Consider the following 26180-nt stretch of genomic DNA (forward strand, 5'->3'; position numbering starts at 1 on the left):
TTTGGTTTTGACAGAACTGCCCCCAGCTGGGTTCCTGAAGGAAACACATAGAAACATGCCCATCTTATGCCATAAAATTAGATAACAGAAATTTTTTAGCCCAGGAATGAGGCTTTATGGCCAAGCTCCCATGGCTAAGGGTCGGATTGAGGTTACTGCTTGAGTGAGTGAAAACCTCCTTCTCCATCCCAACAACTCAGCAACAAACTTCTCTAGGAGGCACAGGGCACAAGTGGGATACTCAGTCATTGTACATGTGTGTCTGAGCTGCTGCTGCTGCAGACTCCTTCTTACACTTTCTCTTTATAGTGGCCCTACTGCTGATTTGCTCCATGACTGAAACAGGCTCACCAGTAGCCTAGCAAAAAATGAGGGGAGAAAAAAAGCTAATGGGTTTTAGCCTGTGCCTCACGAAACTGCCACGAAGTGTTACTTATCAAGCGATATTTTAGCATTTCCTTGGTGTCACTGTCCTCCCACCCTGACCACTGAATGAAGGTGAGAGGGAAGTGGCTTGTGCCATGGAGTTCACATGCTTAAAAACTAGAATCATGGAATCAACCAGGTTGTAAAAGCCCTTTAAGCTCATCCAGTCCAACCGTTCCCAGCACTGCCAAGGCCACCACTAACCCATGGCACTGAGGCCTCAGCTACACAGTGTGTGAACATTTGCAGGGACAGTGACTCCAGCACTGCCCTGGGCAGCCTGTTCCAGTGCCTGAGCACCCTTTGGGGAAGGAATTGTTCCTCATCTCCATCTAAACCTGCCCTGGTGCAGCTTGAGGCCGTTTCCTCTTGTCCCATCCCTTGTCCCCTGGGAGCAGAGCCCAGCGCCCTCCTGGCTCCATCCTCCTGTCAGGCAGTTGTAGGGAGCGATGAGGTCCCCCCTGTGAACATTAGGGTCCTGCTTTACCCTCTCCCCATCTCCTTTGCTCACACCCACCCCTGCTCTGTTGGTGGCCCCGCACCATTCCCCGCCTACAGGAGCCCAAGCCCGGGCCCAGTGGAGGGCACCGGACCGGGGCAGGAGACACCGGCCTGGGGTGACCGAGCCGCGGGTGGTCCGTGACGGGGAGCCCGAGCTGCAGTCAGGCGCTGGGGGCGGAAGGGTGAGGCTCTGGAGAGCGGCAGCCGCGGCAGGAAGCAGAACCGGTCAGGGTGAGCTGGGTTTAGCGGCGGCCGTACCGGGCCCACCCGGCCCCGCAAACCACTGCCACAGCCGCGCCCGCCCTGACGCCCGCCCCGACGCCCGCCCCGACGCCCGCCCCAGAGCCACTCTGCGCGCCCGGAGCCGTCTCGGTGGTGGTGGCGGCAGGCACGGGACCTCCGGGCCGCCGGGCGGCGCGGCGCGGCGGGGCGGGGCCGGGCCGGGCCGGGCGGAGCGGCCGCTGCCATGGACGCGCTGTGCCGGGCCGAGTCCCGGCCGCGCCGGCCCGCGGCCGCCTCCCCGCTGCCCTGGGCCCGCTTCTCCGCCTGGCTCGACTGTGTCTGCGTGGTCACCTTCGACCTGGAGCTGGGCCAGGCCATGGAGGTGCGGGCAGGGCCGGGGGGGCATGGGGCGGACCTGGGCCCGGGCGGGCCTTGGGGCGTGGGGTGGGCGTTGGTCCCAGAGCTGTGGGGAAGCCCCTGTCAGGCTGTGGGGGAGAAGGGTCGCGGTGCGGGGCAGCGAAGAGGCAGGGGACGGTGGGTGCAGAGCAGAGATGTGGGGGCTCATCCCACCCCACGGTGGCAGCGCCGGGGTGGCAGAGCCGGGCCAGAGAAGCGCCCTGCGGATGGGAAGACGGAGTGTGCAGGGCCCAGGATGCGAGGTGTGTGTACGGGACAAACGGCGGCAGTGGTGTGACTTAGGTGGCCAGAGGGCTGCCGAAGAGGGGGCAGGCTGTGAAGGGAGAAGGAGGGTGGTGGGAGAAGGCTGTGGAGGAAGAGCTGAAGGCAGGAAGATGGGGTGTGGAGCAGGGGTTCAGGATGAATCTCGCTTACAAACACAGGTCTGATGTGTGGGATCAGCGGGGGATAAGGAGGAGCTGAGGGGGATGTCGCAGGAGCTGGGTGGGAATAGGGGGGGCGGTGGGGAGATAATGAGGTGCTTGAGCAGCTCTGTCAGAAGTGTCACAGGACCTGCGTTGTCAGGGGCTTCCCAGGTCTGATACATCACTGAGGGGCCAGAGAGGATGAACTGGGAGGGAAAGGGCTGGAACAGCTTTGCCCTATCCCTGGAAGTTGCCTCCGAAAGAGGATTCAAAGGGAGGTAGATACCCACGGCTTGTATCGTGGCTGAAGGCAAGAACAGGTTGGTGTTATAGACAATGCAATGTAAGGGGGGCAGATATGTCTGGGCTATTTTCAACCCAAGGGCTTATCTCCAGTTCCTCATCTGTTGTGTAGCTGTGGGAAATGCTCCTCACTTCCCCCTTGTGTAAGGAGGTTAACAAGGTTTTTCAGAGATCTGAGGCATTTTAAAGTCATGCTGAAGCTTCTGAAGGGAGTGGAAAGTGGCAGAGATGAAGCCAGCCCATTGCTGCTCTGTTTCCTTAAACACTTCACTATGTTTCTTTCCATGAAACCTGAAATAAATAAAACCAATGTGCTGTAGAACTGAGTTTCACATGCTCTGGACTCTCTCCTAGACCTGGTACATGTTGGGAAGGATATGGATAAGGGATAATAATTAGTATTTACAACTTAATGACTCATAAGTGTGTCTTAATGGAGCTACAGAGGTGCTTTCCTACCAGTTTTATTGCCTGTGTAGCATTCTAAGGAGGGGACTTTGTAATTGAAGTACAATCAACTGAGTAATGTGGGTTCTTAATCCCTGGAAAGGTCTTTTTATTCCTTTGCTTTTCTTCTTCCCTTTTCCTCCTTTGCCTACATAAGTAATGATGGGAAGATGTTTCTTGTGGTATAAATGAGCAAGACAACTGGGAACACCTCAGTACTTGGCCTGAGTGAGGACACAGCCCCTCTGTTCCTTTTCCTTTGGGTGTCCATGTGTATTTCTGTCTCTGAACAAAGGGTTTGGGCAGGGAACAGGGGTCTGCATTGGGTGAGACACCCAGAAAGGAGGAGGCTGAGGAGAATTTGTGTGATAAAGATCCATGTTCCATTCTTTGGTCTTGGGAAAATAAGAAATCTCAAGCTGTTGCTGTCTTTTAGGGGAATTTCAGGTAAAAGCATTTAAAACAATGAAAATTTCACAGTAGTGGAATAGCCAGTAGTCAAATGGGGTCATTATCTTCCTGCTTATCTCCATTTGGTGCCTCAGTTGGTCTAGATTGGGTCCAGATTTAGTTGGTCCAGGATCAGCTTGTCTCCAAGCAGGCTGCTTTCTGCAGCCAGGAAGAGGGAGTTTCATGTTTGGGCCCTCAACTGCATGTTTCTGGGTTTAAAACACATCTGTGGGACTTCCTCAGGCCTGGCTGAGTGTGTGGGAAGTTTGGAACGCCTATGGCAGTGTGCCATAGACATGACCAGGTTGGTGTAGCTGGCTGGGATTAGATCTTGCCAGAGCTCTCTGTGGTTTTGTGGGTGTACAAACCTCTGCAGAGTGATTTACATGCAGGAGCTGATCACACACCCAAGGATTGCACCGAGTGACAGGCTACAAATACCTGGAGTAACTTGTACTACCTCATGCTCGCAGCAAAGTGAGTCAGCAGGAAGGGAAACCTCTGCTCTGGAGGCTGCACCATCCTCGTGCATCATGTCTGTAAACCAGTGTGTGTGAAGGTGCAGACATCCCAAGTGCAGCCTGACCTTAGGATGTCCCCTGCAGGCCTGTCCCTGTCAGGGTTTCTGTGCTGAGACCTTCCCATCCCTTCCTGAAGATAACTTTTTCTCAGGTATAGGACTCTTTCCAGGGAAAATATCTTGTTTTCTATCCTGGAATGGGGTAGGCTCTGTGGATACAACCAAGGCCTTGCTTAGGCTCTGCTCAGGTTTCCAGGCATTGCATGATTTGTGTTCTGTGCAGTCATCTTGAGGTGTGGATACACCATTGGCCTGAAATTCAGTGAATCCCACTCTGCTGCTATTTGAATATACAGTAGAAAAGGTGTTTCAAAGGAAGCATAGAATGGTTTGGGTTGAAGGGACTTTAAAGCTCCTCCAGTTCCAACCCCCTGCCATGGGCAGGGACACCTTCCACTAGAGCAGGTTGCTCCAAGCCCCTGTGTCCAACCTGGCCTTGAGCACTGCCAGGGATGGGGCAGCCACAGCTTCTCTGGGCACCCTGTGCCAGTGCCTCAGCATCCTCACAGGAAAGAACTTCTGCCTAAGAGCTCATCTAAATCTCCCCTCTGGCAGGTTAAAACCATTCCCCTTGTCCTGTCCCTACAGGCCCTTGTCCAAAGCCCCTCTCCAGGTCTCCTGTAGCCCGTTTAGGCACTGGAGCTGCTCTGAGGTCTCCCCTTAAGGAGCCTTCTCTTCTCCAGGCTGAACCAGACCAGCTCTCTCAGCCTTGCTCCAGAGCAGAGCTGCTCCAGCCCTCACAGCATCTCCATGGCCTTCTCTGGCCTCACTCCAACAGCTCCATGTCCCTCTTGTGCTGCTTCCCCAGAGCTGGATCAGGACTGCAGTGGGTGGGTCTCCCCAGAGCGCAGCAGAGGGGTAGGATCCCTTCCCTGGGCTGCTTCTCGTGCTTTGGGGGTGCAGCCCAGCACACAGGGGGGTTCTGGGCTCAAGCGCACGCTGAAGCTGGGTCATGGGGAGCTTCTCCTCACCCCGTACCCCAAGTCCTTCTCCTCAGGGCTGCTCTAAAAGCAGGTCAATGCAGAAATCAGATATGACTGCTGTTTCTGACTCATCCACCAATTTGCATTTCTTCAAATAGTTACTACAGACAGAAAGAACACTAGGAGAGAGAAGATTTGTGTCTGAGATGCTCCTCTCCAGGCTGGGATCCCCACCGGCCCCTCACTGTCCAGCTCCTCAAGGATACCAGCTTCTCTGCTGCTGCTGTCACAGAAACACCACTAATTCCTCCCCATGGTTTGAAAATATCCCTTTTCCAGTGACACTGGCTACTCCCTCCTGAGCTTTCCCAAACACAGGCACTCTGTGGAGCCTGGTTACTTCAGAGTCACCAGAAGTCATTTTCTGGATGTGTTGCTGACAGCAGCTGAGTACTTGGCAATCAGCAAGGATCTGCTTCCAGCAACATGTGTCACCTCCACGGTTGTTGATGCACCACTGATGGGAGAGAAGGCTGTATTACAAGTTAGGACATGATTTAAGCCCTTTTGGGCTATTTCTGAGATATCCAGGGACTTTTACAAGTAAAACATTCCTTTTTGTTTACTGTCTTTTTACTTTTGGGAAATTCTAGCCACTGATTCTTACTGCTTTAGACTGGAGGTTTAATCTGGTAAACACTTAGGGATTTCCTCCCCACCCCAAAACATAGAAACACTTCAGACTTAAACTGAAGGGATAGCAAGGAAGCAGAAGATAAGGTATTTTTCAAAGTCATATGAGATTTGGAGTCCATCAATACTTCTGTGCTCAGGAGCATTTGAGGCTGGGGTTTTTTTCTTCTTTTCCCTGTTACCCCCCCTAAAATCCTGAGCACACACCTCCAAGTGAAGCATGAGCTTAGCATATCATGGAGTGGTTTGGGTTGGAAAGGACCTTACAGCTCCTCCAGCTCCAACTCCTGCCACGGACAGGGACACCTTCCACTAGAGCAGGTTGCTTCCAGCCCTGTCCAACCTGGCCTTGAACGGTTAAACTTGGGCCCACAGGGCAGTTAGGAACCATCAGTATCCGCTTCTGGTCTGATTTACTTGCAGAAAGACCCCCCAGGAACAGTAGCAGCAGGGTTCTAAGTCTGCCTGGACTCTTGAAGTTTACATCAGCAGCAAGCACGATGCTGTGAGATTCCTGAGCTTTTCAATGAATCAGCCTCAGATGTCCTGTCTCTGTTCCTGACCTAACCATTATTACATGGGGATGAACCAAATAAATGGTTGTATGAGCATTAAGTTAGTCCTGACCACAAGAATTTATTCAATCACTTAATGCAATAACACAATGAGCAGAGGAGTGTGTCTTCTGTGGTGCATCCCCTCATGCTCTGGCACTCATCCTCTTGCTGTGCCTTCACCGCTGTAGCTGCACATGCTCATTTTCCTCCTGCTTCTTGCAGCTTCCATCTTTCAGAGCAGCTTTAACTGAGGGCTAATCAGGGGAATGTTTAATTGTTCACTTGGCTCCCTCTCTGAAGCTGATGAGATGACCTTGCCAAGGAATCAGTGGGGAATTGTCAGAGCAAAGCAAGCTCGCTCGGTGAACTTCCAGTGCTCTGGCATGGTGCCACTCCTGCTATTTATAGCCCTGTTAGAAGAGCTGAGCTCCTGATTTGAGATCCAGATGACTCGCACACTGACCTGGAGCAGAGTCACTGCAGAAGCCTGATGAGCTGTCTCCATTTCCCAAGCCATTCAGGGCTCAGTTCTGACTTACTCGCTTACGTAAAGCCACTGGCAACCTCTGCACATCCCCATCAGTGCTTGCTGTGAGGCTGGGAAGAGAACTGCTGCAGATCTATGAAGACTCTGGTTCCTGCCCCTTGCCCGGGGACATGTGAAACTCATTCCTACCATAGCTTTGTCATTTCTCACTCCTCAGTGCAATTGTTTCTGCAGTGGATGTTGCTTTTGCTTTCAGCTCTGACCCGAGAAGTCTTGCATTGAGTTCTCTTTCATTGGGTAAATGAAATTTCAATGGGTAAATGTAGAAACAGTGTTATCAGTATTTACACAGTTCAGCTACAAGGCTGGAGTCCTTAACTAGAGCCTTTGACAGTCCCTCTTATCTGAAATGCTGGCTGATAAATTGGGTGGAACACAACTCAGTGTATGCTGACAAAGCATAAATGTTCAAGCCAGTGCCACAGCCACCTCTTTCCTTACAAACTAAACCTTGGCTTTCTAACAACAGATCTCAAATCAGGGAGCCTACAACACAGCTCTGAATCCCCTCAGACCTCTCTTAACTACCCACTTTCTGCTCTCCCTGGTTACAGGGAACAGCATCTCTATCTGAGCACTCACTTAGGACTCTTAAATAAGTGTTTTCACCCCGAGGCTAGGGTATATTCCCAAGGCTGTGTCTAACATCAGATTTGGTGTTGTTCAGTGTACGCAGGATGTTCTGTTTTCTGATCTCTTCGTACAGTCAGAACCTTTGTCTGGACTATGTCACCTTTGATGACTGCTGCCTCCTTTCCTCAGCCTTTGAGAACAGTAATCCTGCCCTTTGCTGCTAGAAAAGTGGTTTCCCAGCCCTGGCTGTTACCATCCCCCAGTGGCTCTTCCTTCCAGACCTCATCACATCTATGGCATTGCTTCATTTTAAAAGCCATTTTTAGTCTGTCATAAAGTCACAGACTGGTTAGGGTGGAAGGAACTTTAAAGCTCTTCCAGTTCCAACCTCCTGCCACAGGCAGGGACACCTTCCACTAGGGCAGGTTGCTCCAAGCCCCTGTGTCCAACCTGGCCTTGAACACTGTCAGGGATGGGGCAGCCACAGCTTCTATGGGCACCCTGTGCCAGCGCCTCAGCACCCTCACAGGGAAGAACCTCCTTGTAGGATGTGTTGTGTTGGGAAAAATAAGGTGCTTATTGTATGGCAGCAGTATCTATAGATGGGGGTAGAAGTCGTGGGGGAGCTGAGGGACTGACTTTCATGGCTCTTGTCTCTTGCAGCTGGTGTATCCTTATGACTTCAGGCTAACAGAGAAAGAGGTAAGAACTATTTCAATTATTTCCCCCGTTTCTAAAGATATTGAGCAGCAGAGATGGAGCTTTTCTAATGTGTGGTTTTGTTTGTTGTAGAAAACCAGTATCTGTTACTTGTCCTTCCCAGACTCCTACTCAGGTAAGTAATAGCAGCTGTTGGCCTTTCTGGCATGGTTCATTGCCATTAAGAAATGGGTTCATGATGGAAAGAGTGAGTCCTCGCCTCTAACACTGTGACATTGAGGAGCACCCTCCCTTAGGTCTGAACAAAGAGGCTTCTTGGCACATTGATTGCTCTGTGGATGTAGAATCTGGATCAAGTGGGTGATGGGGCAATATCTTGATGCTCTCACACACTCATGCTTCATCCATGCCAGTAAGATATAGAAAACAGTCACAGAGAGTATGTTCCTTAAAGTCTGCAGCTCTCAACTGCAGCACTTCTGTGTTTGTGATGTGCTCAGTGAAGAGCAGTAGATGGGAAGAGGGTGGATGCTTTCACAGCAGAAGGATTCCCAAAGCTTGGCTTTATAAATCAGGAAGGTGACATTAAGAAATAAGCAGGTTAATTTCTTCCCAGTACCTGTTTCTTTAAGGCTGGTTCCTGACTTAGTTTTCTACAGCCTTCCCAGTTTAGGTTGAAATGCTTTTAAGGATGTACTTGCACTAGACCTTAGTGAACACTCACACTAAGTGTCTCTTTTATCCAAGTAAATTGTTTCCTAATAGAAATATCTTCATAACACACATACACAGCAGTCACTACTCTTCTTCAGAGCACAACATCTGCAGGCAGTGAGAAGGGAGCATGCCCTCTTATCATGCTGGACCACTTTATTCAGTTGAGCCTTGGGTTTTGTTCAGTCAGCTTTATGTGTTTCCTCATAGCTGAGTTGCACATACTCAGCCCTACTCCTTCTGCCCACCCTAACCAACTGGTGAAAAATGCTGAGGACTTCATGCTTCTCTTTTTCCTGCTGGACAAATTATACTTGAGGGGGATGAATAGCACAGTGTGACCCATGGGCTGCCCAGCCATGGTGCTGGAACTGTTGTGCAGGAGATTGTCCTTAAAATCAGTGTTTGTGTGGTCTTGGATTAGGGTTGTTTGTAGGTTTTTCAGTAGGGTGGATAACAAGTGGTGGCTATAGCAGCTCAGGTTTGATGATACTGGCTGATATCTGTAATGTTCCCAGCAATGGCTTGGCAAAGTTTAGCTTAGTGATGCTGGTTCTTCTGGTGAGCTACGTGTCCTGCACTGAGGCTTTGGGGTTCCTTTATGCTGTTACTCTCCAATTCCTTCTTCAGTTTTAGAATTCCTTGTAAATGAGCATCCCTGTTTATGTCAGCACTTCAGATGTAACCAGTTCCCAGCTTTCTCTTGACTGAAACTTCCTTCTAAGCATTTGTGGGTTTCTCTGTCTCAGGTGGCCTGGGGGACACTCAGTTCAGCTTCCGCCTGCGCCAGTCGGGGGGGCAGAGGACCACTCACTACGAGGATGATGGCGAGTACAATAGAGAAGCCTCTCTGATGCTGCAGGTCAGTTGGGTTTCAGTGCACTGCTTACACATGCTAAGCAAATGGTAGTGCTATTGGGGTAAAAACCAACTATGCTTTTGATTTGTTTTCTCTGCATGAAATACGCATTTTATCTGGCTGTGGGAACAGTCAGCAAAGGAGAAAGCTTTCAGCACAGGGACTTACTTCCATGTTAATATCCATAGAGGGCTGTGTTGAGAATCCCAGCTACTCTGAGAGGTGGAACTGAATCAGGAGACCCCAGCTTAGGGCAAGGATCATGGCTGGCTATAGCAAAAAGAAAAATGATGGCACCCAAATGACATCCAACAGCGTGCATGGCTAACTGTGCATGTTCTATGAGGCAAGGCAAGAATATCCTTGCCCATGTTTACCTCTGTTGTTGAGGGGTGATGGTTCTTTTCTTTTGTTGCAGGATCTATGCATATAAAACCAGCCAGAATAATTGGCATGCTACAGATCCATGCTTGGGCTTGCTCTGCATGGGCTGGTCTAACCAAATCCAAGCACTAAGATCAGAAGTGTCCATTAGCTGTGGGTTTTCCATCAGTGAACTACCCATTTCACACACGGAAGGGGTGAGCACTGTTGCTTCTTCTTATTGAGCAGAAGGCCATCAGATCAGCTTGTCGTCTTCTGCTCTCTCCTTTGAGGTGATGCTTCCTGTGCATGAGCCTGTTTAATACTTCTGCAGTCTTTCTGTGATGTGCTTTTGTAATGTGCAGTCCAGAAATGGATTGCTGATCTGAGAGGGAGCAGGAGGATTTCTTTTCCTAAATTCTGGTCTAGAGGTGTTTCAGCTTGCAAACATCTCTAGTGCTCTGTAGCAAGCAGACACTGCCTCACAGATTACCCAGCTTTAGAGAAGAAAGGCAAGGAAAACTGGGTTCTGTTGTGCAAAAATAATATTTGGGGAGAGAAAGGTGCCTTAAACTGGGACTTCAAAAAATTATATAAAGTTAAAGACAAGTTTGATGGCTTCTGCCTTAAATACGTCATAAAGCAATATGTAAATGCGATGGGTACCATAGAGGACGTTTCCTCCCCTCAGAAGATGAAGTATTCCTTCTTCAACAGTACATTGTCCTCTAGCTGTCAAGGAAAAGAGAGTCAGAGCACAAGATTGGCAGCACAGATGAGCTCAGTGGGTTGGCTGAGCTGGTCCTAATAGTGGAAACCTTAGTTAACCCTTTGCGTGGATGCCCTGAAGGTGCTGTACAAAGGGGCCAGCAAAAAGTGCTACCCAGAGGTTGTAATTTGGGGCAGTTTAGATGTTTATCTCCTCTCTATCTTCAATTTGGAAGCTCTCCTGGATAGTTTAGCATAGATAATGCTGGTAAACAGGAGGGAATGCTGTCATTGCATCATCACAGGAGTGCAGTGTGCTGTTAGGTCAGTGGCCAGAGGCAGTTTGGTGGCAGCAAGGATGGGTTGCTCAGTAACAGCACTGTTGGTCTCTTGCAGAGGGAGTCAGCTCATTACTTTGGTTATGTGTACTTCAGGCAAGTCAAGGACAGCTCCATGAAGAGGGGCTATTTTCAGAAGGTGAGTGCTGCAAACAGATAGCTTGTTACTCAGCTGCTACGTAGCTGTAAGAAGGCACCTAGCCCCAGCTGTAACCAGCACCACTTCCTACGTGACACCCCCAGTGCTTCTGCAGGAAACAGCAAAGGTTGCAGGGAACAGGAGTATGTGGAAAGTGTCATTCCAAACAAAGCTGGATGCTGTTGCCATGGTGTGTTGTGCAGTGACCTGCTGTCTGAATCACGAGATCCTCAAGCACCTGAACATTTGCTTCAGTACATACTCTGGTGTCACAGATAGTGAGAGTATCTGCTCACTGTTGCTAGTTATACCTTAACCTTACTGTCATTAGTAGCCATCTGGGAATGGGTCTCCTCCTGGGATGCATTTTCTGCCCAGCAGCAGTGGCACTGCTGTTACCTCACCAACACTCTCTTAATATAAATTCTTGTGGTACAGACACTGGGAAAAATAATATAAACTGCAGGTTTCTTTCAGCATATAATACACAAAGTGCTTTATATTCTTTAGCCAGATGGGTATGGTCACTGCCTGAGAGTAGAATTGCACTCTTTGCTTTGATCCAAAGATCTGCTTTTCTCCATGGGTCCCTGGAATTACTTTCAGTAGTGGTTTTTCACATAGAGAGATAAAATGCCATCCTCTCAAACAAATGACAGAGGGTCTCAGGCTGGAGAGAGGCCAGAGAAGGACCACAAAGATGATCCAAGGGATGGGAAGCGATGTGAGAAAAGGATGGGAGAGCTGGGCTGGTTCAGCCTGGAGAAGAGAAAGCTCCTTAAAGGCAGACCTTAGAGCAGTTCCAGTGCCTAAAGGGGCTGCAAGAAACCTGGAGAGGGGCTTTGCACAAGGGCCTGTAGAGACAGGACAAGGGGAATGGCTTTAACCTGCCAGAGGGGAGACTGAGATGAGCTCTTAGGTTCTTCCTTGTGAGAGTGCTGAGGCGCTGGCACAGGGTGCCCAGAGAAGCTGTGGCTGCCCCATCCCTGGCAGTGTTCAAGGTCAGGTTGGACACAGGGGCTTGGAGCAACCTGCTCTAGTGGAAGGTGTCCCTTCCCGTGCCAGTGGATTGGAACAGGAGGGGCTTTAAGGTCCCTTTACCTGAAACCATGGTTCTAGGAAGAACTCTACCAGTAAAAGTGCTGCCTTGAAGCAATTTCATGTGTTTGATGTTGGTTTTCAAGGCTAACCCCCTAGTAAGCAGTGTAATTATATCCAGTGCTAGCAATTATCATGCTTTCTGACTCCTGTATGTGCCTTTTTTCAGTCCTTGGTGCTAGTGTCACGCCTTCCATATGTGAACTTGTTCCAGTCCCTGCTGCAGCTGATTGCTCCTGAGTACTTTGACAAGCTGGAGCCATGCCTGGAGGCAGGTGAGCCCTCACATCTCGGGGGGGAGGCTTTGCACACTGGGGTCTTTCAAGGTTTTCATCAGGAGGTTTCTGAAAGACAGTTGAAATGTTCCAAATTAGTTCTTTCTGGAACAGATTCCTACAGGGAAAACTTTCATTCAAGTGGTTAAATGTCAAAATTATAAACAGCTGTAAAGGAAGCATCAATGGGAAATGTCTGACAACCCTCATAGATGTTGCTGTCAGTTTCCCATACAATGTATTTCCAGAGAGAGGAAAACCTGCTAATGCTACATCTCTGTACAGGTCCTTATTGCACTATTCAATTTAATCATGATTTATCAGCAGTATAGTGCTGCTGGGACTGCACTGGAAATGGTGGTGCAGATGTAAGTCAGGTGAGCACTGTGGGCAGTTCTGGTATCCTTCAACATAAGAAGGACATGGAGCTGTTAGAGCAAATCCAGAGGAGGCCATGAGGATGATCAGGGGCTGGAGCACCTCCCTTATGGAGACAGGCTGAGAACATTGGGGCTGTTCAGCCTGGAGAAGAGAAGGCTGCGTGGAGACCTCAGAGCAGCTCCCAGTGTCTGAAGGAGGCTACAAACATTCTGGAGAGGGACTCTTTATCAGCGATTGTAGTGACAGGACGAGGGGTGATGGGTTCAAACTGAAACAGCGGAGATTTAGGCTGGATAAAAGGAAGAAGTTCTTTACTGTGAGGGTGCTGAGGATTTGGGGGTCCTGCCAGAGGGGAGATTTAGATGAGCTCTTAGGCAGAAGCTCTTCCCCAGGAGGGTGCTGAGGCACTGGCACAGGGTGCCCAGCGAAGCTGTGGCTACCCCATCCCTGGCAGTGTTCAAGGCCAGGTTGGACAGAGCCTTGAGTGACATGGTCTAGAGGTGTCCCTGCCCATGGCAGGGGACTGGAACTGGGTGATCTTAAGGTCCTTTCCAACCCAAACAGTTCTACTATTACTTGATTGAGGGTTTGTTTGCAGCTAGCCAGGGAGACATGTGCACTAAGGCTGATTTGAATGGGCAGAACTCACAAGCCCAGCTGAATCAACTGTTTTGACCTTCACATTCAGCTTTTTCTTTCTCTGTGTCCCTGCAGTGTGCAACGAGATTGATCAGTGGCCACCTCCTGTACCAGGACAGACCCTGAACCTTCCAGTGATGGGCGTTGTCATTCAGGTACTTGGTGGTGATGGTATGTTTTCAGCAGCAGACTGGGGCAAACTGGGAGGTGGGACTGGTATTTCCTTTCCTTCTGGATGTTCAGTTTGCTCTTTACTCCAGAGTCTGTCCCTTTAGTCCCAACCTTTGTACAAATAGACTTTGGAATTGGGAAGCTTTCTCATGCGGATGATTCTTAGGGAAGAAAGCAGAGTGTGTGTGCATGCTGATCCCATCTCCCTGGATAATCTGTTCTTATTTGTAATCTAGGTGAGAATCCCATCAAGGGTGGATAAGCCAGGATCAAGCCCAGTGAAACAGTTCAACCAAGAGGTGAGATGCGGCATGGTGTGACACAAGCCCATGATGAGGAGAATCTAGACTGTTGAGGAAGGAGGATGGAGAAGAGCTGTAACTCTTTCAGCCTTAATCCTGTTTGAAACCGCTCTTTACTGCTTTGATTCAGCTTTCATTTTGATTCTTGTTCATTTCATCTTCTCCCTTTTCCTCTCTTTGGATAATGTTATCATCTGTCACAACTTCTGGTACCCATATTGCTAACCCTTATTGTCTCCATCTGTATCTTAAACTGTGTCTTCCACCAGAGGAAACTATAGAATATAAAGGAGCAGGCATGGGAAGTCCTTCGCATCTTGGAAAGAAGGGATTCCTGATGATCTTGTAGGAAAGGGAATTCATTTGGACCTTGAATGCTCAGTCCAGATCCATCCCTCTAAGTGTTAACCTTGTTCTCTTCTTTTTGTGCTTGTTGTACAGGGAGTGGATGTGGTCAGTGTAGTTGGCATTTCAGCCAGGAGGCTTCCATTTACTAACAGTTTTGGTTTTGTTTGGTGTTTTCTCTCCCTCATCTAGAATCTGTTACCAGCCCCATTGGTTCTCCCCAGTATTCATGAACTGGATCTTTTCAGGTGAGAGCCACCATCCCTGCAACCCCCTCCTCTCCCTCTGCTCTCCCCTCTCCTTCCTCAGAGCATCTTATAAATCCTAAGGATAATGAAGAACCAAAACTTACTGCTTTGCAGAGCTTCATGTAGAATACTGGGCTTGCAGAGCTTGTGTTTAAAGCTTGCAGAGCTTCAGTGTTTAAACCTGTGTGTGCTGCCCTTACCACACCCCTGTGTCCTGGTTAGAGGAGGTTTCTTCTCTTGACCTTGGCTAGTGATCAGCTCAAGCTTTGACATGTCGACATGGAGTGCCTGAACCACACTTGTCTGCATTACCAGTGTAATTCCAGTAGAGACACATCTGCTGTAATCCGCATGCATTTTACTTTGCTTAGATGAAAAAACACACGGAGAACAACATGATCAGCAGGTTGTTTTACATTGCTTTACATTTCCTTTAAACATGTCTGAAATGGTTGAGCAGCAGCATGTGTAAAGACGTGGCATTATTGGGGAATGCTAAAACTCAGTCCTGGGTTTCAGATTCCCAGATAGAAGCACATCTGGGCAGGGGCATATGCAAAGGCTGTGTCTGGTTGTGTCTGAACTGCATCTCTAAGCTCAGCTTGTCATTATTCTGCTCACTAACAGATGTTTCCAGCCAGTGTTAATTCACATCCAGATGTTGTGGGAGCTGATGTTACTGGGAGAGCCAATTGTTGTCATGGCACCATCCCCTACAGTGTCTTCAGAAATGGTTCTGGCACTTACCAGGTAATGCCATGAAATTTGGAGATACAGGGAGCTGGAATAATGGGTTCTGGCAGCTCTTCTCTTTCAGATTCATTCTTGTGCCAAGTAAATTGTTAGCTTGAATTTGCACACGAAAGCATGGAAACAAAGAGCATAGCAAGAGAGTGTTGCTCATACTTTATAATGGTAAAAAGGAGTAAAAGTGAATCTCCTGTGTGAGGAGATCTGATGGGTCATAGCCCTGAGGAACTTTGTCTCCCCAGCTTTGAACTCTGCTTTAGCAAAAAGGAACCCCAAACCCTGGAACTCCTCCAAAGTGTTACCTCTGGCAGGACAAAACCACTGCTCCAGTTCATACACATGATATAAACACATATTCCTGCTCTGTGAAGGGTTTATGTCTGCTTACAGCTGCCTGGCTCCTCTGAGGTACTGCTGTGACTACCGCCCCTACTTTACCATCCACGACAGTGAATTTAAAGAGTACACCACCAGGACACAAGCTCCGTAAGTAGCCACTAGACCCTTCCTGCCCTCCTTGCCACTGCTGTGTGAAGGAAATCCCCAGGTTAACACTGATCTGCCTTTTTTCCCCCTCTTTCCAGGCCAAACATTGTTGTGGGAGTCACAAACCCTTTCTTTATCAAAACTCTCCAGCACTGGCCACACATTCTTCGGGTTGGGGAGCTCAAAATGTCAGGTAAGGGTGGAAGCACAGTCCTGTTGTGCAGGTAGGCCTTGTGAGAGGCTGCATTGAGCTCACAGTTGTGGTGCTAGCTGTTGTTTGACACATCTTCATTCCTGTGAGAGCTGAGAAACCAAAGGCAAGTCTAGACTCTGCCTCAGTTGATGTGCAGGATGAGCACAATGACAAAGACAAATCATTGAGAGGATAACTTGCTGTATTTTTTTAAGCATTAAGAAAAAGAGAAGTCCTTCCTGGGCAGGAAAGAGAAAACTGGATAGAGAAGGAGAGGGAGGTGGAGAGATAGGCTCAAATTATTAGCTATGAAGCCAAGGAAACCTCTAGGTTGAGGAGTTGGGTTTTGTACAATGCCTCCTTGTCGTGGTTTAAACCCAGTCAGGTAACTTGTTCACTCACTCCCAGTGAGTGGTGCCGAGCTGACAACAATCGAGTTCCGTGTCCCCCCCCCACCGGGGCTCTCCCCTTCCCCGCTCCCGGAGGAACGGGGAGGAGGATCGAAAGAGTGCAACTCCCATGGGTTGAGACAAGAACAGTCCAGCAACCAATGTACACAAATCACCACCGCTACTATCAACTACAACAATGATAAGGGAAAATAACAAGGGAAGAGAATACGAAACCACCGGCCAAGAAAACGAGTTCCACCCGGAAGCCCGTGTCCTTCCGGGTAACTCCCGGTCACCCCTCACCCCGGCCATGACGTGCTGTGGTATGGAATACCTCCCCGGCTAGCCCGGGTCAGGCGCCCCGTCTCTGCTTCCTCACAGCTTCCCCTCCTCTCTGGCAGAGCATGAGCCTCACAAAGTCCTTGGTCAGGGTAAACATCACTTAGCAACAACTGAAAACATCGACTTCACCAACACTGTTCTCAGGCTGGAAGTCAAAACACAGCACTGCACCAGCTAACACAAAGGAAGCTACTGCTGAACCCAGGACACTCCTTAACACCTCTCTTGTCCAAAACTGGAGCAGGAAAGTTAGCAGATGAGAAGGCTCATGTGAAAGTGGAGTTAAGGGAGGGTATCATTGAAGTAGTGCAAGTGTAGGACTGGATGTTCTTGAGCGCAAAGTGTCTCAGGTGCATGCAATGGATGTGGGGGTGGATTCAGAGCCTGAACTGGTCACTCGATGTCATTCCACAGGAGACCTACCCAAGCAAGTGAAGGTGAAGAAGCTGGCAAAACTGAAAACTCTAGACACAAAACCAGGTAAGTATTTTGTCAGGCATGATTTAGTCTTGTTTATCTTTCTACATGAGGGATTTAGCACATGAACATGGCATATGTTATTCTTTGCTTCTCAACAAATGGGTGTTTTGGTATCACCATCTTCTCACATTATCATCTTCTCACATTTGAACTGCTACACAGTAGTGGCATCCCCCATGTAATACAGACAACTATACAGCTTTGTTTTGAGGTTGAAAAAGCCAATATGATCATTTGTAGAGGGGCTTCAGACAAGGGTCTGTAGGGACAGGACAAGGGGAATGGCTTTAACCTGCCAGAGGGGAGATTGAGGTGAGCTCTCAGGCAGAAGCTCTTCCCTGTATGGGTGCTGAGGCACTGGCACAGGGTGCCCAGAGAAGCTGTGGCTGCCCCATCCCTGGCAGTGTTCAAGGCCAGGTTGGACACAGGGGCTTGGAGCAACCTGCTCTAGTGGAAGGTGTCCCTGCCTGTGGCAGGGGGTTGGAACTGGAGGAGCTTTAAGGTCCCTTCAACCCAAACCAGTCTGGGATTCTGTGATTTTAGTCTCAGGAGAAGAGCTTCTCATTTTCATGGGCTTATTTTCTATATCATACCCACTTTTTAGATGTGGTGGAAGTCAAAGGAACTTGCTTGCCTAGATACAGCTGTCCCTTAACTAACTTCCTCTCAGGCCCGGCCATAAGCTGACTCCAGTAAACTTATCTCACTATCAGCTTAGCACAAGAAGGCTCTTGAGATAGTTCAGTGTGCTTGCTGTGAGTACTGGCTGCATGAGCAGTTCCTCTATTCTTGTAATAGCTTTTTAATCATTGCTCTAATTAACACACAGAGCAGCCAGGGTTAGGGTTAGTACTAGGAATTTGGGTTCTGTGATCCCTGTGTTATACAGCAGTGCCTCCGCTAGATATGTGGGCGAAGATTTGTTTCTAACATCTGTTTTTTTTCCTGGTTTGGGTTTGTTTTCAATCTAGGAATCTATACTTCCTATAAAACATTCCTGCACAAAGACAAAACCCTGATCAAAAGATTACTAAAGGTAAGGGCTTGCAACTCTATTCTTATGGGAAACCTGTGCTAACAGCTTGATTTAAACAGACAGAACTCTCCAGAAGTAACAGACTTTTAGAGCATGCAGTAATTTTGTCGGGTTGCTTGGACATGTTCATTGTGCCAGTTTTAACATTTTTCATTTGGTATTATTAAGGGAGACCTACAAGAAACTTAAAGAGGGGCTTTGAACAAGGGCCTGTAGGGACAGGACAAGGGATGGTGGTTTCAAACTGAAATAGGGGAAGTTCAGGTTAGATATAAGGCAGAAGTTCTTTACTGTGAGGGTGCTGAGGCACTGGCACAGGGTGCCAAGAGAAGCTGTGGCTGCCCCATCCCTGGCAGCGTTCAAGGCCAGGTTGGACACGGGCTTGGAGCAACCTGCTCTAGTGGAAGGTGTCCCTGCCCGTGGCAGGGGTTGGAACTGGATGAGCTTTAAGGTCCCTTCAACCCAGACCATTTCCTGATTCTGTGAACAATTGCTATCAAAAAGAGTCTGAAAAACAGATTGTAGGCAGTGAAATGTGAGTGATAGGTTTAAGTAGAGGGTGGAATGTGTGTTTTGGACAGCAGTTTTCCAGACTGCTCTGGACTGGCTGCTTCTGCGTGCAGTGTGCAGGTTCTGCAGTTCCCTGCATACCGGAGTGGCACCTTTGAGAATGTGCAATGTGCTATGTACTTGCAGGGGATCCAGCGGAAGCGCCCGTCCGAAGTCCAAAGTGCCCTTCTGAGACGTCACCTCCTGGAGCTCACCCAGAGTTTCATCATTCCCCTGGTAAGGAGTTGAACACAGACGTGCCCGAGGGGGGTGAGCAGGAGATGTGCGAGTGACAAGTTTGCCCTTGCTCTCTATTATTCACCCATAGCTGAGCATCTGTAATAGGTTCAGGATGTGGCACTCCAGAAATGTTTTACTCCAAGGAAAGGAACAAAATGCTTCTTGAAATGTCTCCTTGATCTCAGTAATCAGCCTTAAATCTGCATGTTGGTTATGGAGCACACGGTGTGTGAAGACAGAACATTTGCAGTGTAGGAATAGATAGATATTCCCTGTTACTTGATCTTCTCTGCTCTTTTCAACAGGTAGTCAAAGCAGGTATATAAGGAAGGGAAGGGAGCCCAAAACATTCCTCTGACACTGGAATCAAACCTATTGCCAGCATGAAGCAATCCCTTCTGGCTTGGGAATCTTGGCTGTGGACCTTTAGAGGCTCCACATGGTGGTCACTTCCCTAGGGCAGGTTTTAGTACATGCTTTCTTTCAAGGCCTTCCCTCTTGGCCAGGTTTGGCTCCTCCACTTCCTTTCCTACATCATCTTAGGAGGCAGGACATGGGAGGACAGAGCATCTCCTCAGATTCTAGTCTCTCCTGCCAACTTCTGCCCACCTGACCTTTGACCCAGCCATGGTGGGAAACAAGCTGGAACACTAGAACTCATGTCACATGAGGTAAAAACCAGAGAGTATGAGGCTGTTTTTTGAGTCTGTGATGTATCAGAGAAGACCATCAAACTCCATGAGCATTCAATAGGCTTCTTGATGGTTGCAACTTGAGTTTTTTAAATATTATTTAATGGGTTTGTGGTTTATTTCTTCTTAGGAGCATTACATTGCAAGTCTGATGCCTCTGCAGAGGGCCATTACTCCATGGAAGGTATGCTCAGTTTCCAGTCACTTCTTTACTTTGCCTGCAGGGATTGGGAATAGTTCTGCCATATGCTGATCACATACTCTGATACTCTGTGTGAACTTCCCTCATTGAAGGAAGAGGGTTATTACTCCTTTAAATACAAGCTGAAACAAACACTGGGGCAGATGCTTCCTGTTTTGCAGCAAGCTCAGCTATTGTGAGCCTAATTTGAATTTTACTACAAGGCTGGTTAAGATGTTCATCCATGTTTTGTTCTCTTAGTTACCAAGTGTGCCTTGTGCAGCCTCTTCCACTGTAAATACACACCTCATCTTGCCCCAGTTTCTTTTGGTGTGTTTAATATGGACCTTCTGTTGTGCAGAACCCTCCACAGATTCGTCCTTTCTGTCAGGAAGATTTCATGAAGACCCTTGAGCATGCTGGGCCCCAACTTACCTGTGTGCTTAAGGGTGACTGGTTGGGTCTCTACAGGTAAGACTTTGGTAATTCCCTGCCTTATCCCCTTAACAGCCTGTGCGAGTTGTAGTGAATCACATCCTGAATTAGAATAGGAGCAAAAAGGGGGTTTCAGGACAGAGACAGGTCACCTGAAAAGCTCAGGCCTATGAAGAATTGACTCACTAATAATGGTCAGGAGGAGCAAATGCAGGATAGAATCAATGCTGTGGTTTATGTGGCTCCAGCACAAGAGGGACATGGAGCTGCTGGAGCGAGGCCAGAGGAGGGCATGGAACTGCTGCAAGGGCTGGAGCAGCTCTGCTCTGGAGCCAGGCTGGTTCCAGAGCACCTGCTGCTGAGGTGGCTGGGACTCAGCTTCACACAGCATCTTAAATTGTCTCATCTTTTTCTCCCTCTGCTGCCACAACCCTTGTGTTTCAGTTCGTGCCTTTTCAATCCCATGTTGGATTTGATCTAAAATCTTCTGGCACAGATAAACCCAGGTATGGTGCTGCCCCTTGTTCATTTTCCTGCATAGCTAAGTAAAAACAGAAGTTCAGTACTGGACTGCACAGGAGAGGTACAAGTTACACCCCCTTTGACATAGCCTGATACTTTGTTTATGAAGGAGAGAGGTAAATCACCAGTTATATAGAACTTAAGTCCACACTGGCAAATGGTTGCGAGCTTTAAATAGCAGGAAAGGAGTTAAGCAAGATACTTGTGGCTGTAAGCTGTGGCTGCCCCATCCCTGGCAGTGTTCAAGGCCAGGTTGGGCACAGGGGAGTGGAGCAACCTGCTCTAGTGGAAGGTGTCCCTGCCCGTGGCAGGGGGTTGGAACTGGAAGAGCTTTAAAGTCCCTTCCAACCCAAACCAGGCTGGGATTCTGTGATACTACAGAGGAATGTGAATTCCAACAACTATCATAACTCCAGAGGAAAAGTGGGACAAAATAAGGCTGCAGAAAGACACAGAGCACCCTGTCTTGCCTTGGCTGAGGCATGAGCTGATGCAGAGGAAGGTGTGAGACTGCAGTGTTGCCCCTCTCATTGGTGACAATCTGCTAAAGCTGCTCAGCTGGATCATGTTGAGGCCTGAGCAGGGAGAAACCTCTGGTGTAGATAAGATAGGAGCAGAGAGTGTTAGCTCATAATCACTTACATCCCTAATGCCTCTGTGGGGCAGACTCTTTTCCTCTCACATGTCTGCTGCAGCAGGAAGGGGAATGTGTGCAGTGGAGCCATGAGCTCCTCTGGAGACCCCTGTCCCCAGCTCCCCTGTCACCTCTCTTTCCACAGAAGGTTCTTCAAGTCTCCCAACTTTGATGGCTGGTACCGTCAGAGACACCGAGAAATGACCCAGAAGCTGGAGGCCCTTCATCTGGAGGCCATCTGTGAGGCGGTATGTTCAGCTGCAGCATTGAAACCAGTGCCAGATGATACCTGCTTGGGCCTGAAACCTGGGAAATGAGGGTGCTTGGACACTTGAGGTACCTTGGACACTTACTGGTACACCTCAGTTCCGCACTGATGGAGGGGGACAGTGCCTTCTGCCCTTGGGAGCCACAGTTCTGTCTCATGTCTGTCAGTGCTCAGGGATAACAGCACATGTAGGGGATAGGAGCATGAGCAGCTCAGCTCCCTGCTTTGTCAGCCACTGCAAGTCACGCTCTGGCTGCTTCTATCAACTGTTGTTCATCCATCATGCCCTTCCCAAGCCAGCAGAGAGCCAGACTGAGAGTGTCATCTCTTGCTGGCTTCCTTAATGCCTAATGAAAATAGGTTTTTCAGTAGTGACTGCTGGTCCACTTTCTTAAACTGAGCAGCTGCTCAGGTCCCTGGAGCTCTGGCATTTTACCCAAGTGCATCTTGAGCCTAGACACCCCTCAGTGTGCTGGGCTGCATCAGAAGCAGCGTGAGCAGCAGGTCAAGGGAAGGAATTCTGCCCCTCTGCTCTGTGAGACCCCCTGTAGCACTGGGTGCAGTTCTGGTGTCTCCAACATAAGGAGGATGCAGAGCTGTTGGAGCAAGTCCAGAGGAGGCCACGGGGATGATCAGGGGCTGGAGCACCTCCCGTATGAAGACAGGCTGAGAAAGTTGGGGCTGTTCAGCCTGAAGAAGAGAAGAGAAGGCTGTGTGGAGACCTCAGAGCAGCCTTCAGTATCTGAAGTGGGCTACAAGGATGCTGGAGAGGGACTTTTCATTAGGGACTGTAGTGATAAGACAAAGGGTGATGGATTCAAACTTAAACAGGAGAAGTTCAGGTTAGACATAAGGCAGAAGTTCTTCCCTGTGAAGGTCCTGAGGTGCTGGCACAGGGTGCCCAGAGAAGCTGTGGCTGCCCCATCCCTGGCAGTGTTCAAGGCCAGGTTGAAGACAGGGGCTTGGAGCAACCTGCTCTAGTGGAAGGTGTCCCTGGCCGTGGCAGGGGGTTGGAACTGGATGAGCTTTAAGCTCCCTTCCAACCCAAACCATTCTATTATTCTCTGATCTTCAGCTCCACTGCAGGTCCTTGAGCACAGTGTGGGCAATGCCAAAGCTGTCTCCTTTTATGAACAGGCCAGATTCTGGCAAACAGATTTCAGTTGTGAGCAAAGCACAAGATTCATAGTACTGCCTGGAGGAGGGGAGCCTGCACTGACTTTGCATGACTGCATCTACCCTTCGTTCTTCTCCTCAGGCAAGAACTTGATGCTGTGACAGTTAGGAAACTGGGGAGAGCTCAGTCTTGTTCATTTATGGTTTAAGTGCTGTGAGCAGAGTTGTGAAAGAGGATGAGAATCCTCCTCCTGGCTTTTGTTAGGGGTATCTCTTTGGGAAAAGCTTCTGTAAAGAAGAAATGTCCCTGAAGAAAGCTGTTCTCTCTCTTTAGAACATTGTAGCCTGGATGAAGGACAAGTCCGAGGTGGAGATTGTAGACCTGGTACTAAAACTTCGTGAGAAGCTGGTGAGTTTTCCTCCCTTCTTCCTGCCCTGGCTCTTCTGTCTGTATCTCTGTGGCAGGGAGAGACCAGGAACATGGATAGCATTTGTTGCTTAGAAAACTTTGCTCTTGTTCCGTGATTTGGAGATTGGGACAGTCAGGAAACTTCAATATTTGTGTAGGAAAGGACACACAAATGATGCTGCGGGGGCTGGAGCAGCTCTGCTCTGGAGCCAGACTGAGAGAGCTGGGCTGGTTCAGCCTGGAGAAAAGAAGGCTCCTTAAGGAGAGACCTTAGAGCAGCTCCAGTGCCTAAAGGGGCTACAGGAAACCTGGAGAGGGGTTTTGGGCAAGGGCCTGTAGGGACAGGACAAGGGGAATGGCTTTAACCTGCCAGAGGGGAGACTGAGATGAGCTCTTAGGCAGAGGTTAGGAATCGTGTGCGTCAGTGACATACATAGAGATAAATAGTAGCAGGAAACGATGTAGCCCAGTCTGGCAAATTCTGCTCATCCCTGAGGTGTGGCTGGCTCAGCACCCTCAGTTACCTGCTCTTGCTGTCAATGGACACAGGAGAAGTTCAGAGCAGTGCAAGTGCAGGGTAGGCAGTGCCACCATCTGCCAGTCACCTGGGTGAGTGACCTGTCTGAAACATTCTGGCTGTAAAACCTTTGAGGGTCCTTTATAAACCTGCTTGATAGGAGCTGGTGCAACCAGCTGGGGTCTTGAGCTCCGCTGAGCTTTCGGTCTCCGTAACCATCTATGGCAGCGGGTCTGGTGTCTCATAGAGACAACTGGAGTTTGCTCAGGACAGGCAGAGCAGAAGGAGGAACTTTGAGGCTGTTTTAACCTTCCTGTCTCCCTGCAGGTCCGAGCCAGGTGCCAGCACCTCCCTGTGAAGGAGGAAACACTGCAGAGAGTCAGTCTGTACATCGAGACCATCATCGGCTCCCTGCCCGAGGACCTCCAGGCCGTGCTGCACCACCATTGAGAATGGAGCAGGGACGCTGTGGGACAGGGAAGGGTCCTCCCACCCCACTCCGAGCTGTGGGATGCTGCAGTTGTGTTTGGAAAGGAAACTTCTTCCCTGCTCCAGCCACATGCCCTAATCAGGACCTTGCTCACAACCGTGTAGGATTGTGATATGGGTCAACTCTGTAGCAGGATTAGGAGCCATGTGCACTGTTCTCTGCCTAGTCTTGCTCTTAGAGCTGGATTAGGGGCTGTAAATGGGGCACTGCTCCCTGTGTGGCTGTTGTCAGATCAGAAAGTGACAGCCAGGCTTCCAGCAGCATGTGATAGGCTGTGCAAAACATGCATTGCCCATGTATACACCTCCATCTTCATCTGGTGCTTGGGCTCTCCAAATTCCAGTGCCTGGGAGGAGCAGGACCAGCCTTGTAGGGGGCAGCTGGTTTCAGGACAGCTCCTGATGATAGTCACAGAATGACAGAACGGTTATAATGAGAGAGATGCTGTTCCCCACACAGAAATGATGTGAGAGAATTGTCCCTACCCATCCAGCAGCCTGACTCATGCTGGCGTGAGCCTGAGAGGCAATGGGAGTGGGAGGATGAATTGCTGGACATGGAACACTGTGTTTCCTCCAAGGCAGAGACAAGAGAAGAAGAAGAAGGGGCTGGTGCATGTGCAAGGATCAGCTCTCCAGGGAATCTCAATGGGTGCTGTGTGAAAGCAGCTCCCAGAGCTCCACAGAGAGGAGCTGGCCTCCAAATGTCATTTATTCACCCTGGAAAATCAAGTTTGTGTGCGCTAATAATGTACAAGAGAGCTGGAGCTCTGCTGGGCACAGGGATAATGTAGCCAGCGCCCTTGCTGATAAAACGTGTTGGAGAACCTCATTTCTGCAGCCTGTGTCAGCCTTGCACGTGGGCACCTGGGGAGCAGCCCATATGTGAGCCCTGCACCAAGAGCAGCGGGGAGCAGCTCTTCCAGCTCCACCACAGCTTGTCCTCACCACAACCCAGCTTCCAACTCGGTCATTCTGCTCCCATTCACCTCTTGGGGAAGACAGAGGGATGTGTGTGTGCTTCAGGGTGAATGTAAAAGAGACCAGAGGCTCTGCTGATGCCCTCTGCCTGAGAGAGCCACCTCTCTGCCTCTGAAGTGGATTTACCATAACCCCATGGTTGGTTGCTTCTCCTATAATTACGTTTCTCCATCCACCAGCCTGGCCAGGGCCTGTTTCCCTGGGTCTGGCAGCCTGCTGCACTCCTATCCTGTCAGAAGCCCTGGAATACACATGGCAGGAGAGCCCAGCATCACAGCCAGAACCTGCACAAAGGTGTCAGCAGCTTGTGGTGGCAGTGATGCTGTCTGGTGGCCTCTGCCTGTTGCTGCCTTGGGGCTGTGGAGATGTTGGTGAATCTCAGAGGTGGCTGAATCCTTCCTGCACTTTCTGCTCCAGAGCCAGGCATGGACAGTGCAGGAACACAGGAAGCTGCTGGGATCCCCACCATCTCCAGCCTGGAAGCAGCCACGTGAGGAGACACAGCCATACGTCCCTGTAGTAAGGAACTTGTACAATACTCCTAGTGTATATTCTGTATATAGAGTTGGTGTGCGTCTGTGTGATAGCTCTGGAGTGACTGTGGTGGACCAAAGCACTAATGTATAGTAGAAAGCATTAGTTTAAAAAAAAACAAATGAAGCCAGGCTGTGTCCTGGGCTTGAGTCTTGGTGGATCTGTTTGGTTGGGAATGGGGTTTCTCTGCAGAGGGCTGTGGAGTCGGTCGTCCTTGGCTTGGTGGTTGCTCAGTCACTGTTAGATGTTGTCAGGGGCTCTGGGTCAGCACAGGGGCTCCTGTCCCTTTCACAGACATCTCCATAGGGTTCACTACACCCAACCCTGGGAAGGGCAGCTCAGCCCTCACCCATCCCTCTGCCCAACTCACAGCAGGGCCAAGGCATCAGCAAAGCAAACGCTGCGCGGTTTCCATCTTGTAATGCTCACCTTCCTGCCACCTCGTAGCCATTCCTCCCCAACCCAGGCATCCTCCTTCAGGTGTGATTGCTCTTTATGATGTGTTTTTAGCTTTGCATTCCTCCCAGGGAGGTCAAACTCTTTCATAGAATCACAGAATGAATCAGGGAATGGTTTGTGTTGGAAGGGACCTTAAAGTTCATCGGGCAGGGACACCTTCCACTAGAGCAGGTTGCTCCAAGCCCCTGTGTC

At 49.5% G+C, this 26180-nt stretch overlaps 1 protein-coding gene across 1 annotated transcript; it reads left to right on the plus strand.

The window, feature by feature from the left end:
* Positions 1-1361: 1361 nt before the first annotated feature.
* On the plus strand, positions 1362-25659 carry DENND6B (DENN domain containing 6B). The gene is made up of 20 exons (XM_062613635.1): positions 1362-1531; positions 7707-7745; positions 7836-7878; positions 9167-9279; positions 10744-10824; positions 12092-12197; positions 13293-13372; positions 13625-13687; positions 14228-14283; positions 14911-15033; positions 15424-15519; positions 15618-15712; positions 16861-16926; positions 17898-17962; positions 18659-18748; positions 19574-19627; positions 19986-20095; positions 21361-21463; positions 22934-23008; positions 23853-25659. The coding sequence occupies exons 1-20, from the start codon at positions 1394-1396 to the stop codon at positions 23973-23975; spliced, it is 1719 nt and encodes a 572-aa protein (XP_062469619.1). The 5' UTR covers positions 1362-1393; the 3' UTR covers positions 23976-25659.
* The last annotated feature ends 521 nt before the right edge of the window (positions 25660-26180 follow it).

This window comes from Pezoporus occidentalis, unplaced genomic scaffold (genome assembly GCF_034315485.1).
Source record: "Pezoporus occidentalis ecotype Australia unplaced genomic scaffold, CSIRO_AGI_Poc_V1 ctg17, whole genome shotgun sequence".
NCBI lineage: Eukaryota > Metazoa > Chordata > Aves > Psittaciformes > Psittacidae > Pezoporus > Pezoporus occidentalis.